Source organism: Microtus pennsylvanicus, chromosome 3, assembly GCF_037038515.1.
Source record: "Microtus pennsylvanicus isolate mMicPen1 chromosome 3, mMicPen1.hap1, whole genome shotgun sequence".
In the NCBI taxonomy this organism is placed as follows: domain Eukaryota; kingdom Metazoa; phylum Chordata; class Mammalia; order Rodentia; family Cricetidae; genus Microtus; species Microtus pennsylvanicus.
This window is the reverse complement of record NC_134581.1, coordinates 43,928,838-43,945,012: the sequence shown is the minus strand read 5'-3', so window position 1 is coordinate 43,945,012 and position 16,175 is coordinate 43,928,838. Positions and strand designations below refer to the sequence as shown.

The 16,175-nt window shown below is 37.3% G+C and overlaps 1 protein-coding gene across 1 annotated transcript in view; it reads right to left on the bottom strand.

Moving 5' to 3' along the window:
• Tinag (tubulointerstitial nephritis antigen) overlaps positions 1 to 16,175 on the bottom strand; it is an 85,985-nt gene that overhangs the window by 50,743 nt on the left and 19,067 nt on the right. The window contains exons 4-5 of the mRNA XM_075967744.1: positions 11,034 to 11,148; positions 183 to 306 (exon numbers count right to left, since the gene is read on the bottom strand). Of these exons, the coding sequence (XP_075823859.1) occupies positions 183 to 306; positions 11,034 to 11,148 (239 nt within the window). The remainder of the gene's footprint in view (positions 1 to 182; positions 307 to 11,033; positions 11,149 to 16,175) is intronic.

Below are 16,175 nucleotides of genomic sequence, written 5' to 3'. Positions count from 1 at the left end.
GACACTAACATCCAAGATTTAGATTATAATTTGTAACCTCCAGGTTCATTACTTTGGCCAGAATATTTAAACTGACCATTTACTATTTTTTACATTCTCCAAGCTTATAAACTGTCCAACTACGCTACCATGCTCTAAAGACAGGAGAAGTTATGAGGAAGTGATTGAAACAATGTCATTACTTGCAGTGGAAAAAGCCCAGGATGCAGCACAGTTTTTTTGATCCAATGGACCATGAGTCCATCCAGGCCACTTATAAGAAGCAATGAAAACCTCAGGAAGATCGGCTTTGGCAGGAAAAGATGCCTAAGGGAAAGGAGACAGATATATTAGAAGTTTTCAAGAATGTCCACACTGTCACTGAAAGATGCATGCATGCCCTCTTGCAGTGTTTATAATGATTTTAAATTATTTTGTGCATTAAGGCTTCTGAGGGAAGCATAGCTACAGGGGATTTCTTTCTGCTTGGGTTTAAAGGCAGCTAGCTGCATGTTGGGAATCACAGCATGGATTGGAGGCTTTTTTCTGGTTGCCATGTAGTGCAAGGACCCTTCTACCAGTGTCCCTGTCATTTTGAATTATGGCTTGCTCATTCACATGAAATGACATATGAGATTGTGAAAAATCAGCCCTTGTAAAGAATATTACTTCTATAGCTCTCCTCCTTTGGAGAGTGTATATGACTGTCAGGTGAAAGAATTTCAAACAAAGGCTTTCAGGGCAATTCATATGAACACAGGAAATCATTCAATTTTGCATCATTATGAGAAATGAAACTGAGATTAATGTGCTCATATTCATGAATTCTGAAAGATTAAAGAGAACTTTAAAATGTGTATAATACCAAAGATATAGTACCATGATGTCATAAAAACCCACATTAAATTCCCAACAGGGTCAGTTCTTGCTACTATTTCAACATGTCTAGGTGACATAGTAAAAGGGGATATTTGCAACCCTTTTCAATAAATGAGGTAACTGACTTCTAAAAGGCTAATGGGTATGCTAAAGACCCAGCTAAATAGGACTTTCTCCTCAGACTAGACCTTTGACTTAGAATTTTTCTGACATCATGCTCCATTACTGTCATTTTTATGAGAAATACGTGGATGCAGCACCTTGTATAAGAACTTAAATGTCGGTAAATGGTAAAAGTTCATTGACTTAATCGTTTCATGGTTTGTGCTAGTGATGCTACTAATCTGACATCTTACCAAAATTGACTTCTAACAATTATAAAATAGACTCAAAGTCTAAAGCAAGCAAAATTTAAACTGTATCTGTCTCTATGAAGTAAATGCATTCATCCAAACTAACTTATGAATTAGAGCACTGAGGAGAAAATTCACTTTCGACTTAGAGAACTATTACCACCCAATGAGAGAGTAAGAAACTCTGAGTCCATTCCTAAAAGTTTCGCTGCTTAGACGGAAGAGAGAAGGACATAATGTTGGTTACCACAAATGGCCTCAATGACAAGGGTGAGCATGACAGGGATTGGTGATGAAATTGATTGAAATGCCAGTGCTGCTAGATGGACCATAGAACAGAACCTCAGAGCTGGGGCAGCATAAGCTAAGAGAAGTGACCAAGGAGACCCAGACTCAGTCTCAAAGGTGTCCTTCTAAATGCCAAACAAAATCACGGCTTACACATCACCTGTGCTTCCCCGTATCTCTCTCATCAGCTTATCAGTGTGCATTTAAGTGCATATCACATTAAGTTGCCTCAAGCATCCAGAAAACTTGAGCATATGAATGTCAGTTGTTATTTTATGGATTTGAAATACAATATAATTTATTGTATTTAATTGTTGAGGCAATTAAGAACTATCATTTACAGTACACTCCAGCAGAATTTAGTGATGTAGAATGTGACTTCCACATTTGCGAGATGATCAGACTGTTTTGCCCAAGATAGTCTAATAATAATAAAAGTGTGTGTATCTGTGTGTGACTGTGTGTGTGTGAGACAGAGAGGGAGGGAGGGGGGCTAAGTCAGGTAGATTTCATCTCTTAAAATATGATTTCTCCTTTGGGCCCATTAAACTATTGTGGCACTCCTTTGCTCCTTTCATGATTCATTCTTTGAAACTAAAAATTACAAAAAAAGCCATAATCCTCAGTAAGATAACATAATAGAGACAAATAAATTATAATGATTTTTTATCTAAAACATATTTAACTACACAATAAGACAGAAGAATTCATGAAATTCATGTATTGGTCTTTTAAAGACTTTTTATCACTTTTTAATATCATTTCCATGAAAGGAAGTCTCTCTGACCTGAAGCTAGTCAGAGAAATTACCTTCAATTGTATTTTCCTCATGATATCAAATGATTTAATTAAGGAACACAGAGAAAATGTTACATCCCATGATGCCCAAAGTATTGCATTCTATTAGAAACCAAGAAAGTTTTCAAGAGTTAATAAGTAAAAACAATATCCCAAAATAATAACTTTCAGGAACTGGCTAAAGAATTCTGGTTTAATAAATGATATATTCTAATTAATTAATTTGATAAAATATTACCTAATAACTAAAAGAACCAAGAGGACAACCTAAGAGTGTCAGAAATTTCAAATGTAATATCTCATATAAAGGAAGAAATTTGTCTTCAAACAGAATATGTATTCTTCCATAAAGGGCATTTTTAATTGTTTATATTGTTATGCTAAAAAATCAATTTTAAATTCTATTCCCAAACCAACACTTGCCAATTTGAAAATTAATATGAACACCTCCCTATTTCTACATTTTACTTAGAGATTATGAAGATGCTATGAACAGACGTAGCACAGAGTGCCAATCACCAGAGACTCACTTACGTTACCCTCTTTACTTAGTCCGATTATGGAGAATGGAAAGGCAATTACAGACAGCCTTAAGACACATTTGTTTTCTTAAGAACACCCTTATGAATCTATATGTTGTTTCTATACCTACAGGGCACACACTATGTGGAACACCCACCCTACTGTCGTCAGCTCCAACGTCACCCTCTCTCCCATTTTAATTTGGGTAGCCAAAAACATCTAAAGTTTAAATAATGAAACCAAAAACTTAAGCCTATTCCAACATTTCACAGTTCCAGCTCAGTGGTGAAGAATACCAAGACATTTCTCTAAAATACTTAATTCTGGGAAGGAGAAGGATGTTTTTTTGATAGCCTGGGAATATATGGATATTTCTCATCCTCAAGAATATTTAACTTTGCATGTTAGTTTTTGGAATCCTTTGATGATTCTCTGGTACCTCGTGCTCAGTGGCTAGTGCCAGGTCTCCAGTCCCATCCTTTCTTCATAGTCATAGAATTTTTATCATGGCCCATGCAGGCTGAGGAACGAGACTACACTGGCCAGACTCCAGGTGCCGCTGTTACTATTTCCAGTACAATACACAGAAATGACACTTGTACTGTCTGAAAATTTTCTTTAAAAGACTACTCGGGCTTTTTTTTTTTCTACTCCTGCTTTTTCCTGCTACCAGAAATTAAGTGTTATGGATAGGCATGGAGGAGTCTCCATGAGCTGTTGTCCCACCTTGGAAATGAAGGAACAAGAGATGAAGGAGTAACACCAAAGTGCAGCTTGGGTCCAGGACCCTCTTCCTCTGTGGCTTTGCTTACAAAATGGAGGGATGATGTATGCTATGCTCATGCCACCGCCATTTTTAGTCTTGTCCCTCACAGCTGAGCCTTATCATACTTATTAAAAAACAAAGAATTGTCATTGAAGTTTCTAGGTCAATGCCGTATTTCATTGAACCAAATCTATGAAATGTAAGAAAGCTTCCCAATTTCAGAGGTACTAAAAGTTTAGAAAGATGCAAACACAAGTTTGAAGAAAATTTAGCAGGTAATTTTAAAGGAAGTTGATTTACTTGAACAGTTTATAAGAACCGTTTTTGAATTTAATTGGTTTCTATTTTCAACACAATATTTGATTTAGCAAGTGCCAAGGGTATCTAAAACTTATGTGAGGATCTAAAAATTATGGATAGTATTCCATAGTTTTAAGGGTTTGTCATTTGGCTCAATGCAGATTGTTTCATTTTATTTCATTTTCTATTTCATGCTAGTGATACAGCAAAGAATTAATGTCTTGTGGAAGAAATAAGAGTAGAAAAGAAAGCCTGACACTCAAAAGACAGGAAGTGGGTATCTGGTACACGAACTCCTCTGATTACTTTAGAAATCTACTTTTTAAAACCAACTAATTTAATCATTAAAACAATCTTTTCTCATTTTACATAGCAATCCCATTCCCACTCCCTTCCCTCCTCCCGATGACCCCACCTCCTCCTACCCCACCCCTATGCACTTTCCCATTGGGAGTCAACAAAGTCTGACAGACCACTTTGAGGTGGGACCAAGGCCCTTCACTCTATAGTTAGGCTGAGTAAGGTATCCCTCCAAAGAAAATGGAGTCTAAAAAGCCAGTTAAAGAACAATGTATAAATCCTGGTCCCGCTACCAGTATCCACAAAGACTGCCCCAATAACACATCTGCAACCCAAATTCAGAGGGCCTAGTTTGGTCCTATGCAGGTTTTCCCACTGTCCGTCCACTAGTGAGCTCCCACTAGCTCAGGTCAGCTGTTTCTGTGGGTTTTCTCATCATGGTCTTGACCCCTTTGCTCATGCATCACTCCTCCATCTCTAGGACTGGTCTCCGGAAACTCAGCCAAGTACTTAGCTATGGATCACTGCATCTGCTTCCATCAGTTACTGGATGAAGGTTCTATGACGACACTTAAGGTAGTCATCAATCTGCTTATAGGGGAAGGCCAGTTCAATAAAAATATACTTCTCAAACACCCTTGTGAGGATCTATCTGTGATAATCAGTTGGGACCCCCTACTGATCTGGTTGTGCTCAGTCACCTCACAGCATCATGCATACAGTGGTAACTAGAATTTTAACAGCTTGAATCCAGTGTCAGTGAGAATGTCCACTCTCCTGGCTTGTTCCTGCCCTTGTCAACATGTATGAGAATGTTCTGAGGTGAACACACATTAACACAAGCTCCACCACAACATCTGACCCAGACTCTCTGGCATCATTCACACTCACTGTGTGTGGCCAGCTGCCTTGTATACATGAGGTTGGAGGCAAACAACCATTTTATGGGGAAACAGACCATTTTGTCCAATTGTATATGAATTATAAAAGTATTTAACTGTGTTTTATTGTTGTTGTTGTCAGTGTTTTGATCTCCACAATGTTTTCTGTTACACAGGTGCTTTTGGTGCCAGGATGAGATCTTCTTTCAGAAAGGACTATTTTTACTCAAATAAAATGTTTCAACAATTTTAAAATGGGACCTCATGAAACTGAAAAGCTGTTGTAAGGCAAAGGACACTGTCAACAGGACAAAATGGCAGTTTACAGAAAATATCCTCACCATCTCTTTATCATAGAGAGGAATGGTTTCCAAAGTATATAAAGAACTCTAACTAGACATCAAAAAAATCCCCAAAGAATTCAATTTAAAAATGGGGTACATATTTGAACAGATAATTCTCAAGGAAAAAAATCTCAAATGGATGAAAAATATTACTGTTCAGCATCCTTAGCCATCAGTGAACTACAAATCAAAACAACTCTGAGATTCAACCTTACACCTGTCAGAATAGCTCAGACTGGAGAGGATGTGGAGTAAAGGGAACATTCTTGCATTTCTGGTGGGAGTACAAAATTGTACAGCCACTTTGAAAATCAATATGGAGGTTTTTCAGAATACTGGAAATCAACCTACTTCAAGACCCACCTATACTAGTCTTGGGCATTAACCCAATGGATTATCAATCATACCACAAGGACACATGCTCAACTATATTTATAGTAGCCAGAATAGTCAGAATCTGGAAACTATCTGGATATCACTCAACTGAAGACTTTATAAAGAAAATGTGATTCATTTATACAGTAGAGTATTACTCCACTATTACCAACAATGATATCTTGAAATTCAAAGGCAAATGGATGAAATTAGAAAAAAATATCTTGAGTAAGGTTACCCAGATTCAGGAAAACAAACATGGTTTTACACACTTATTAGTGGATATTACATGGAAAGTAAAGGATAACCATGATACAATCCATAGACCCAGAGAGGCTAGGTAACAAAGAGGACACTTGGATCTTCCTGGGTAGAGGAAATAAAAGAGAGTTCGTGGGTGGACTGGAGAAAGATCTGGATGGGACCATGAAGGATCAGATGGGGTGGTGTAAGTGGAAGAGTACCATACTGAAAGAGCTTACTAGATAGGGGGTCATTTCAGGGTCCAGTATAAACCTAGTTCAAAAGAAACACCCAGGAATCTACAAGGATGACCCCAGCTAAGACTCCTAGCAAAAGAGGACATATAGCCTGAACTGGCCACCAGCTGTAACAGGCAAGACTACCAGTAGAGGTATTGGGACACCATTCTAGGCACATAACTTTTGACTTATAGTCTGTCTGGCCTATGGGATGTCCTGGGGAAAGAGTGACACAGATATTGTGGGAGTGGCCAACCAATGACTGTTCCAGCCTGAGACCCATGCCATAGGAGGGAGCCCACTCCTGGCACTGCATGGAGCAGAAGAATGCAAAGGCTGGATGGCCCAGAAACTAAGATAGAACCAAACACTAGTGGAGAAAAAGTCAATATAATGATGCCTAACAAAATTCTGGTATATTCATAGATTGATGCCTACCCCTAATGTCATCAGAGAGGCTTCAATAAAAAATGATAGAAAATACATGGATTATATCTAATGACCAGAGAAATAAAACAATCAACTGTTACGTGCCACTTAGATAGTGATGAAACATTCAGATGATCAAATGAACATTTGTTTACTCATCAAAAATTTTAGGGGCCTAAAAGTTAATATGTAATGAATAAAATGATAGATTTGATTTACTCTTAACATAGAATCAAAAATTTATGTCATCATTTTTATCTGTGAGTTTTTCCAACTAAGTCCATTTACATTGAATAACAGAATAAGGATTCTCATTAGGGTAACTGAACATTTTACCTATATCAACTTGACATCAGATGTAGTAGTAAGGCTATGGGTTTCAGTTGACATACCATCCTTCTTAATGTTTTAATAGTTCTAGAAGAGTTCTGTTTTCAAAATAATATCAAATTATTTTTTCAGGGCAATCAACACTAGCAATAATAAAACTGCACATTTCTTAAATTTATTGAGTTGTTTTGCATGTGTTTGGATGCCTCTCCTTCATGTATACTACATGCATGTGTACCACATGCATGCCTGGTATCTGCAGAGACAAAAGATGGCATCAAACTGACTGGAACTGTAGTTAAGAGATGATTGTGAGCTCCCATGACGGTGCTGGAAACTAAAACTGGATCTTCTGCCAGAGCAAAAAGTACTGTCCTTTAAAAATTTAAACTGAAACAAATATGCAAATAAACACTTAATTTTTAGATTTTTGAGCAAAAATGGTCATTTTAATCCAAGGTATTTTCAATATTTATAAATAAATGTCATACAATGAGGTTTCTTGGAGTACTTGATAAATCTCCATGCATATATATATAATGTACAAATGCATGGACATATCTGTGCAAGTGTCTAATACTTTGTACAGGACTTTGTACATACTGGAAAAGGACTCTACCACTGAGCACATCACCAAACCCAGATATACCTTTTAACATCTCTTCAACAGTAATTTTTCTGCTGGCTCAGAAGAGCCTCCATCATTGTAAGCTTTACAAGCAGCCATATTAATTGGTTGTCTCTAATTTTTTCCTAAGGAATTGAACTATGTTCTATTTTTCCAAGAATATATTTCTGCTCCTTGCAGTACTCTTATTTTAAAACTTTAGCTGAAGTCAGTATTTCTTAAATTATATTGTGTGCAGTCTAAGACCTGACTATCAACCCAAAACTTATCTAATCTGTGAATTTAGAAAATGCTGCATTAAAAAGGTGCTAAAAATAAAAACTGCAATATTTTCTGTATTCTTGTGAGTTTATGAATCTTATTATGAATTTTCAAAATGCAGATATAATGTGCTGTTTATCTGGAAGCAGCTGAGATACAGTCTCCTAGCTGTCAGCTATCCCAGGAATCCTGGAGGCTGAAGTACAGGCCAGCTTCCTCTCAACATTCTCTGCATTGGAAAAACTTTTGAGTTCCAACACTCATCCAGGCAATGTGGCCAAAGAATGAGAGAGATTTTGCGTTAGGATACAGTGCATTTTTTAGCACATCAGGAATCACACCATGGTTCAGCAACTACAAATGTTTCAATAATCGACCAATAACCACACTAAATATAAATTTGAATTTTATACCAATAACCCTCTTACATATATAGTCTACCCTTTCTGAAAATAATTAAATAAAGGAAATATCAGTTATTCAGAGGTACAAATTTATGAATTATCCATTTGTATTATACTTTGAGTCAGTTTAATTTCATTTATTGGGTATTAATTTGTAGCCAACAGGCTCCATCTTTAGCCCATATAAGACTACCATTTCAACATAGCTGTGTTGCTCTCATGTCCTTCCCATAAATACTTGCTTTGGTTCCTAAACTATTCCCCAAACAGCCCTCAGGTACTGTGCCTAAGAAATCAGAATCTATTTCCAAGCTGGTATGTCATAATTAGGCAATGGAACCCTTGGAGGTCAGTTGAATTGTCCTTGCTGATTTCTTGGAACTACTTAGCTTTAAAGTTTCCTAAAACACTAATAATTAAAATTGTTTTTCATTTATATATTGCCACAGAAATTTTTAGGCAAATACCCAAGAACCAATAAATAGTTTAGAGTGAAATGTTCTGTTGGCTGCTGTGGTTAGTGGCAACTTGAAAAACTCTAGCATGTGTTTTTCTAGACTACAGTAAATTATCAGAAGCTGAAAGTTTCAGTTTTAAAAGAAAATGTTGTGAAAATATCAAAGAAAAGCATATTAATATTTAAAAATAAATATTGAGCTCACTCTGCCCCTCAATGAAAGAAAATGCAAGAATAGCTATTATAATGGTGCGTTTTCTTAAACAATACCAGGGGCAAAAGGAAAGACAAAAACCACAAGAAAAAATATACTTTTTCCAGTTGTGTATGAAGTTAAGTTACTGAAAACCATGAAATAAGCCATACTGCTAAAGATTTTGTCATACTAGTTATAAAAGACTCCAAACACTTTCTAAGCTGAATATTTATGAAAAATAACTGTTGGTAGAGATTAAACATATTTTCTATGGCTGAAGTTATCTGGAAATACTTACACTACAGACTCCTAGGGTAGGAGCAACAGACAAAGTTTTGCAATGTAATGAATTTGAAGGCAACAATTTCCTTGTCCAGACTCAGTGTAACTTAGGCTCACTCAATCTTAGTTTGCTTGAATTTCAAGCACTCAGTGATGCTGGTACCCAGAACATCAAGCTGTTGTGGGAATTAAATGAGATGAAACCTGCAGGTATTTGCATGCTTGGCACATATCGGCTCAATAAACATCAGTTGGTATCAGTTTCTCTGATACTAGTCAAGACTGAGCAATGCTGTTACATGGGATGATCGTGTGCCTGGAAAACAAAGCTTGGGCTGGATGTTTAACAGACACTAGTTAATTTACAATGCCTGTAACAGCAGCATGCTGAGAGAATTGGAACATCTAGAACCTAATGCATTTATTGTAGACTGACAAGCTGCACTATAGTGCTACTGCAAGCCACTCTGCTCTGGACTACAGTAGCAGATCTCAAAGAAACAGTTCAACTTGAAAGTATATATGCCTGGGAAATACTAGACATTAAGTGGTAAGATTTTGTGGTCCCTAGAAAGGTAGCAGCTTCTGTGTGTAACTTGAAGCTTCTGTGTGTAACAACTACCTGGGCAAAAGCAGGAAGCATGAAAATACTAAAAACACAATTTTACAAACTACTGTGTCAGGTCTCCAGGAAAAATTCAAATACATTCTTTAAGGCAACTTGAGGACTTTTGAGAACAAATCTTTTCTAATCATCATGGAGTGAATGCCTAAGATTGGTTTTTCATGACAGTGAGACACATCTGCTCCTGTCAGCACCAATCTACTTCATAAAAGGGTGAAGGGCATTGAAGAAACTCCATAGGCATTTGCTTTCATTGGGACAAGATTAGCCATTTGGACAAGAAACTGCTTTTGCCTTGACTGCTTTACTATGTGCTGTGCAAACTAGACATGCATGATCCACAAGAAAAAGACTGCTGAACTTTGCCAAAACAGGACAGGGCAATGCTTTGAGATTCCTGCTTCTTAGAAGAGTCTGACAGACCTTCTACAGGACACAAAGGAAAGAAACTAATGAACTTTGCTAAAACAAGTCAAAACAGACCTTCAAATTCCTGTTTCATTGAAAAGTCTGCCTGATACTCTAGGCCTGCAGGCTGAAGATGGATGTTTTAACACTGCAAAAAAACAAAATGTCAAATGTCTCCATTGGTAGGTAATATATCCTTACAGTTTCTTGGATGGAGAATTAGGTGCAGTTTTTCTTAATTAAGAAAATAGGTATAAAACTTTGGAGTCACTACAATGGTATAGATGGTGAACTGTTTTCTCTGAATTTGCTAAATGAAAATGGACTGAATATTGAAAATGAGTTCATGTTAATTGTTTTTGTTGTATGTAGTTGCCTTCCTTTCTTAATTTATATTTTCTGGAAGCACTCTCACAAACATACCCTCCTCAGTCAAATCAACTTGACAATCAAGTCTTGCCATTGAAAACATGGAATATCAAACCTTTCAGCAGAAATATGTATTCCTGTGAAATCACTAACAATGAAACAGAACACCCAGTGATCATTTAAAAAACACATATTTTATAGGTTGGTAATGGCTTTTATATTTAGCAATGTTCTTTTTAATTTATATAGCAAAACATTTGATTTTCACGGTTCTGAAAAATCAAAACTGTATGTTATGGTTCAGATTTCTTTAAATATACACACGAGTTCATCTGTAAAACCACAGATACATCTATGAATCCGAAAGAAACACTTACTGTCATTTCATTCATGCTCAGAAGCATAGGGCTAGGTGGCAAGGTGCCAAGGCGAAATTTGAACCCTTCTTCTAGAGTCATTCCCCAGAATTGGCTATAGTTCTCTGCTGTCCATCTTCCTTACAAATGAAGCAGAAAAATATGTATCGGTTACATGATATCACTCATAAATACATGCTTATGTCTCCATCTCCATCCATCGCCCGATGAAGGCTCTATGGTGATATGCAAGATATTCATCAGTGTGGTTTTAGGATAGGGCCATTTCAGGTTCCTTATCCTCAGCTGTCCAAGGCACTAACTGGGGACATCCCTCTGGGCACCTGGGAGCCCCTCTAGGTTCAGGTCTCTTGCCCACCCTAAGCTGGATCCCTTAATTAAGATATATGCTTCCCTGCTCCCATATCCATCCTTCCTTTATCCCAACCATCCCAATTCCCCAAGTTCCCCCCATCCTCCCCTTCTCACATTTCTCTCCCCATCTCCCCTTACCCCTATCCCACCCGACCCCCAAGATCACAATTTTTGCTCAGCAATCTTGTCTACTTCCCATATCCAGGAGGATAACTATATGTTTTTCTTTGGGTTCACTTTCTTATTTAGCTTCTTTAGGATCACAAATTATAGACTCCGGAATAAGCTCCCAAGGTCCCAATGAGGAGCAGAAGGAGGGAGAAGATGAGCAAGGAAGTCAGGACCACGAGGGGTGCACCCACCCACTGAGACAGAGGGACTGATCTATTGGGAGCTCACTAAGGCCAGCTGGACTGGAAGTGAAAAAGCATGGGATAAAACCGGACTCTCCGAACAATGAGGACTGATGAGAAGCCAAAGACACTAGGGGTTGATCCTACTTCATGTTCTGGCTTTGTGGGAGCCTAGCCAGTTTGGATGCTCACCTTCCTAGACCTAGATGGAGGGGGGAGGACCTTGGACTTTCCACCAGACTGTTCTTCGGTCTGGAGAAGAAGGGGGAAAGGAGTGGGGGGAAGGGGGAGTGGAGTGGGAGGAAGGGGAGGAAAATGGGAGGATGGGAGGAGGCAGAAATTTTTTTCAAGAAAAAATAAAGAAAGAAAGAAAGAAAGAAAGAAAGAAAGAAAGAAAGAAAGAAAGAAAGAACACTGAAGAAATTTGGCAGATAATAAAAATTAGGCTATATTTCTATTAAGTAAAAAAATAAAAATGTGTCCTAAAAATGAACTTAAATATAAAAATTTGAAATAGTTGGGAAGAGGGAGGCAATTCATGAGCAGACGTGTGAAAGAGCAAGAGAGAGTAGCAGGGAGTGAATGTGGTTCAGGACCACGAGGGGTGCACCCACACACTGAGACAATGGGGATGTTCTATTGGGAACTCACCAAGGCCAGCTGGCCTGGGTCTGGAAAAGCCTGGGATAAAACTTGACTCTCTGAACATAGCGGACAATGAGGACTACTGAGAACTCAAGAACAATGGCAATGGGTTTCTGATCCTACTGCACGCACTGGCTTTGTGGGAGCCTAGGCAGTTTGGATGCTCAACTTACTAGACCTGGATGGAGGTGGGGGTTCCTTGGACTTCCCACAGGACAGGGAACCCTGATTGCTTTTCGGGCTGGGGGGAGACTTAATTGGGGGAGGGGGAGGGAAATGGGAGGCAGTGGCGGGGAAGAGACAGAAATCTTTAATAAATAAATAAATTTAAAAAAAAAGCAAAAAAAATTCTGGATAAATTATGAGAATTTAATAATGAAATATATTCTACATATGCAATCTATATTAATAAAATATTAAAATTAAAAAAATACATGCTTATTTCTAGATCTAAAAATTATATAGTAATAGGATGTCAAAATATGGGATTATCAGTACAGAGTGAATAGTCTCCATACGGATACAGGATACAACACTAATCTTTCAAAACTCAAGTACATAAAATACTAGTCTTGGATTTGGCCTGTTTCTGTTATGATAGATATAAGAAATGTGAGGCCTCATAATTATATGTTGAAATCAAGAATATGAGATCTTTGTATACTATAAAAAGATTAAGTATAATAATGCTAATATATGCAGTTTCCTTTAGATGTACATAATTGCTCTTTAGAAAGAAACCTGACTTTACAGACAAGAACTTTCAGGTTAAAGAGGACAATCTGTGCCTTTTGAACTTTTTATGTTTTGAAGTTTCTTTTGAAGTTTCTCGGCAAAACAGAAGTACCCATGAAAAATAAAAAGTTAGCTAGTCATATATTTTATTTTTGCAGTATTGGAGACTAAATCTAGGCAGGCAAGCATTCTACCATTGAGTGGCTGCTTGGCAATCTTTATCATCCTACTTTAAAGAGATTATATCAGCAAATGTTATCTAGACAATAAGTGAGCTAATTTGTATCCAGTGTTAACCACTAATAGTTACTGACAAACTTATTAAGTCCATTATTTAGAAATCAGCTATTAAAATGCATGTTGTTCTAGAGACTTATTTTTTTCACCTTGCTTAGGGAAAAAGTGCCTTATTTTCAAATAGTGATAAGAAAATTTGAAGATAGAATTTTCCAGTAGGTGATGGTGGCTGAAAACCAGATACTGGACAGGCTTCTAAACATTGCTCATCCAACCTTCTACCCTACAGACAAATGCTTTCAGTATTTAAATCAGGTCTATACTATACTCTACTGTGTTTGTCATCAAAATTACTTATAATATGGTAGGCTCTTTTGAGTGATTAGAAACTCAATTCTCAGTAATATTTTTAAAACAAAAACTGCAACACCTAAAGGATCTCAAGGTGGCAACCTCTGGGTCTGTATTGCACATGTAATGTTAATTATAAAACAAACAGATTTTCAGTATGGCAAAATAGAGATAGCAAGCTAGCAGAATTTCCAGAGGAAAAAAATCAGAATTCTACTTTTTTATAAGGTTCCATAACCAAAAGAAATTCAAATAAACAGATGAGAAAGTTTATTTCAAGATGTGTACAAAAGAGTTATGACAACAAGACAGACAACGGTTACCAAAGTGAGTGAAAGAATAAGTAACTAGGAGTAAAAATTTTAAAACACTAAGAAAAAATTCAGCCTAGAAATTTTTTGAGCCTAAAAGAGAACCAAAAACCCTCACACAAGCCAGGCGGTGGTGGCACACGCCTTTAATCCCAGCACTAGGGAGGCAGAGGCAAGCAGATCTCTGTGAGTTCAAGGCCAGCCTGGTCTACAAGAGCTAGTTCCAGGACAGGAACCAAAAGCTACAGAGAAACCCTGTCTTGAAAATCCAAAAAAACAAAAGAAAAAAAACTCTTACACAACACCAACCAGAGGGTAACAAAAGAAAAAAAAAAGCTCTGTACTAAGTTTGAATTACTTCATTTGGAGTTCTTGGCCAGTGAGGTCCTATAGACCCACAAATATCACAGGCTATGTCCATTGTCCTTTCTTACACTCCAGAATTAAACCCTAATTCCCTATTGTTGAAAATAGCAGATGCTTGACACACACTACAAAAATCAACCTGATACAGACCTGAAAGCTTTATACCTACTGGCTAGCTTGTATTGTGCTAGAAGGTGCTAGACATGCTACCAGAGGAGAAAGTGATCAATAATACCGACTCATCTTTTGAGCTACTCTAACAGCTAGCCTGGCAAGACACACACACACTCTTTGGTACGATAGTGGCGCAAAATTCATCTGAGTAATCAATCACTTTCTGCTTGGGTCTAAGTTGCATTCCACATGATAAAACCCATATCTAACATCATACTCAGACTCAGAACCTATGACTAAGCAGATCATAGGCCATAGGAAATAAAAAAAGCTAGAAATTTTATTAATGGACTTGGTATTAAACTGACGCATAATGCCTTATATGTATAGATTAATACTTCTCCTATTCTTTATGAGAGATATTCCTAATTGCAGTGGATTGTGGTTAAGACAATAACTCACAACTGGTCAAAGAACAGAAAATAAGAGACTACACAGAATGTTCAACACTGAAGGAAACATAGCATACAACAACCCGCATCCCATGTTTCAGGGATTACTACAGATGAAAATGAGTGGAAGAGCCAGGAGCAAGGGATAGCTACAAGAAAACATAATCTTTAGACACAGAGGGCAATTGCACACATGAACTCACAGAATTTCAACAACATAAATAAAACCCACAAAAGCCCAAAACAGACCAAATCTCAACAAACAGAGAGGTGATGGCCACACAGTCTGACCCCTCGCTGTGGAGCTATTTGCAATTGTTAGGTACTGGAAGAAACTTTTCCCTAAGAGTATATATAGTTCCTTGTAAGTCAACCACCACTCTCCAGTAGAAGACTACATGGCCAAGAATATTTGAGATTTGTTGGGGAGAACTGAATATGATCAAAGTACATATAAAACTTACAAAGAACTAATAAAATTTTCAAAGGAAAAGCCCCAGCTGAATCCATTCCAAACTGTTGACAGGTATAAATAAGAGAATGCTGTGTTGTTAGTTTAGTTTAGTTTCTTAGGCAGAGTCTCTCACTCTGTAGTCCAGATTGGCTATCTCATACTCAGACTGACCTCAAGCTCACAGCGATCCTCCTGCCCCAGCCTTTCAGTTACTGGGACTGTAGGCTTGAGCTACCAAGCATGGTTGAGGTTGTAGCTTGAAAGTGTTGAGTCTGGAGTGTTTGCTTCACAACCTCAGATAAATATAGCAGGTGGGAATCTCCCTTTGTTCTCTCTCACTCAGGATTATTTGTAAAACTTTATTTGGCTTTATGTTCTGGCCTTTTACAATGGTATGATCTGTTGGCTCTTCAAGTAGAGGGTAAATTAGTTTCAGGCAAAAATATTTGTTTATATTTTCTGCAATGTCATGAAAGAAAGACATTTTTCATTAATCATTGCCATGAAAGATAATACAGAGATGTTAGACAGGGTGTTTTAAGCCTGTAATACCAGAAATTGGGAGGGTGAACAGGAAATATTGTCTGCCTAGACTATGCAGCAAAATGTTGCTACATAAACAAACAAACAAACAAACAAATAAGTAATAATAAATCAACTGGATAAATATGCACTGTAGTATATTATGTACAATCAATACAGACCTGAGTAAAATATACAGTGAAAATTTGGGGAAGCAAAGCTTGTATATTTATAAAACACATATATTA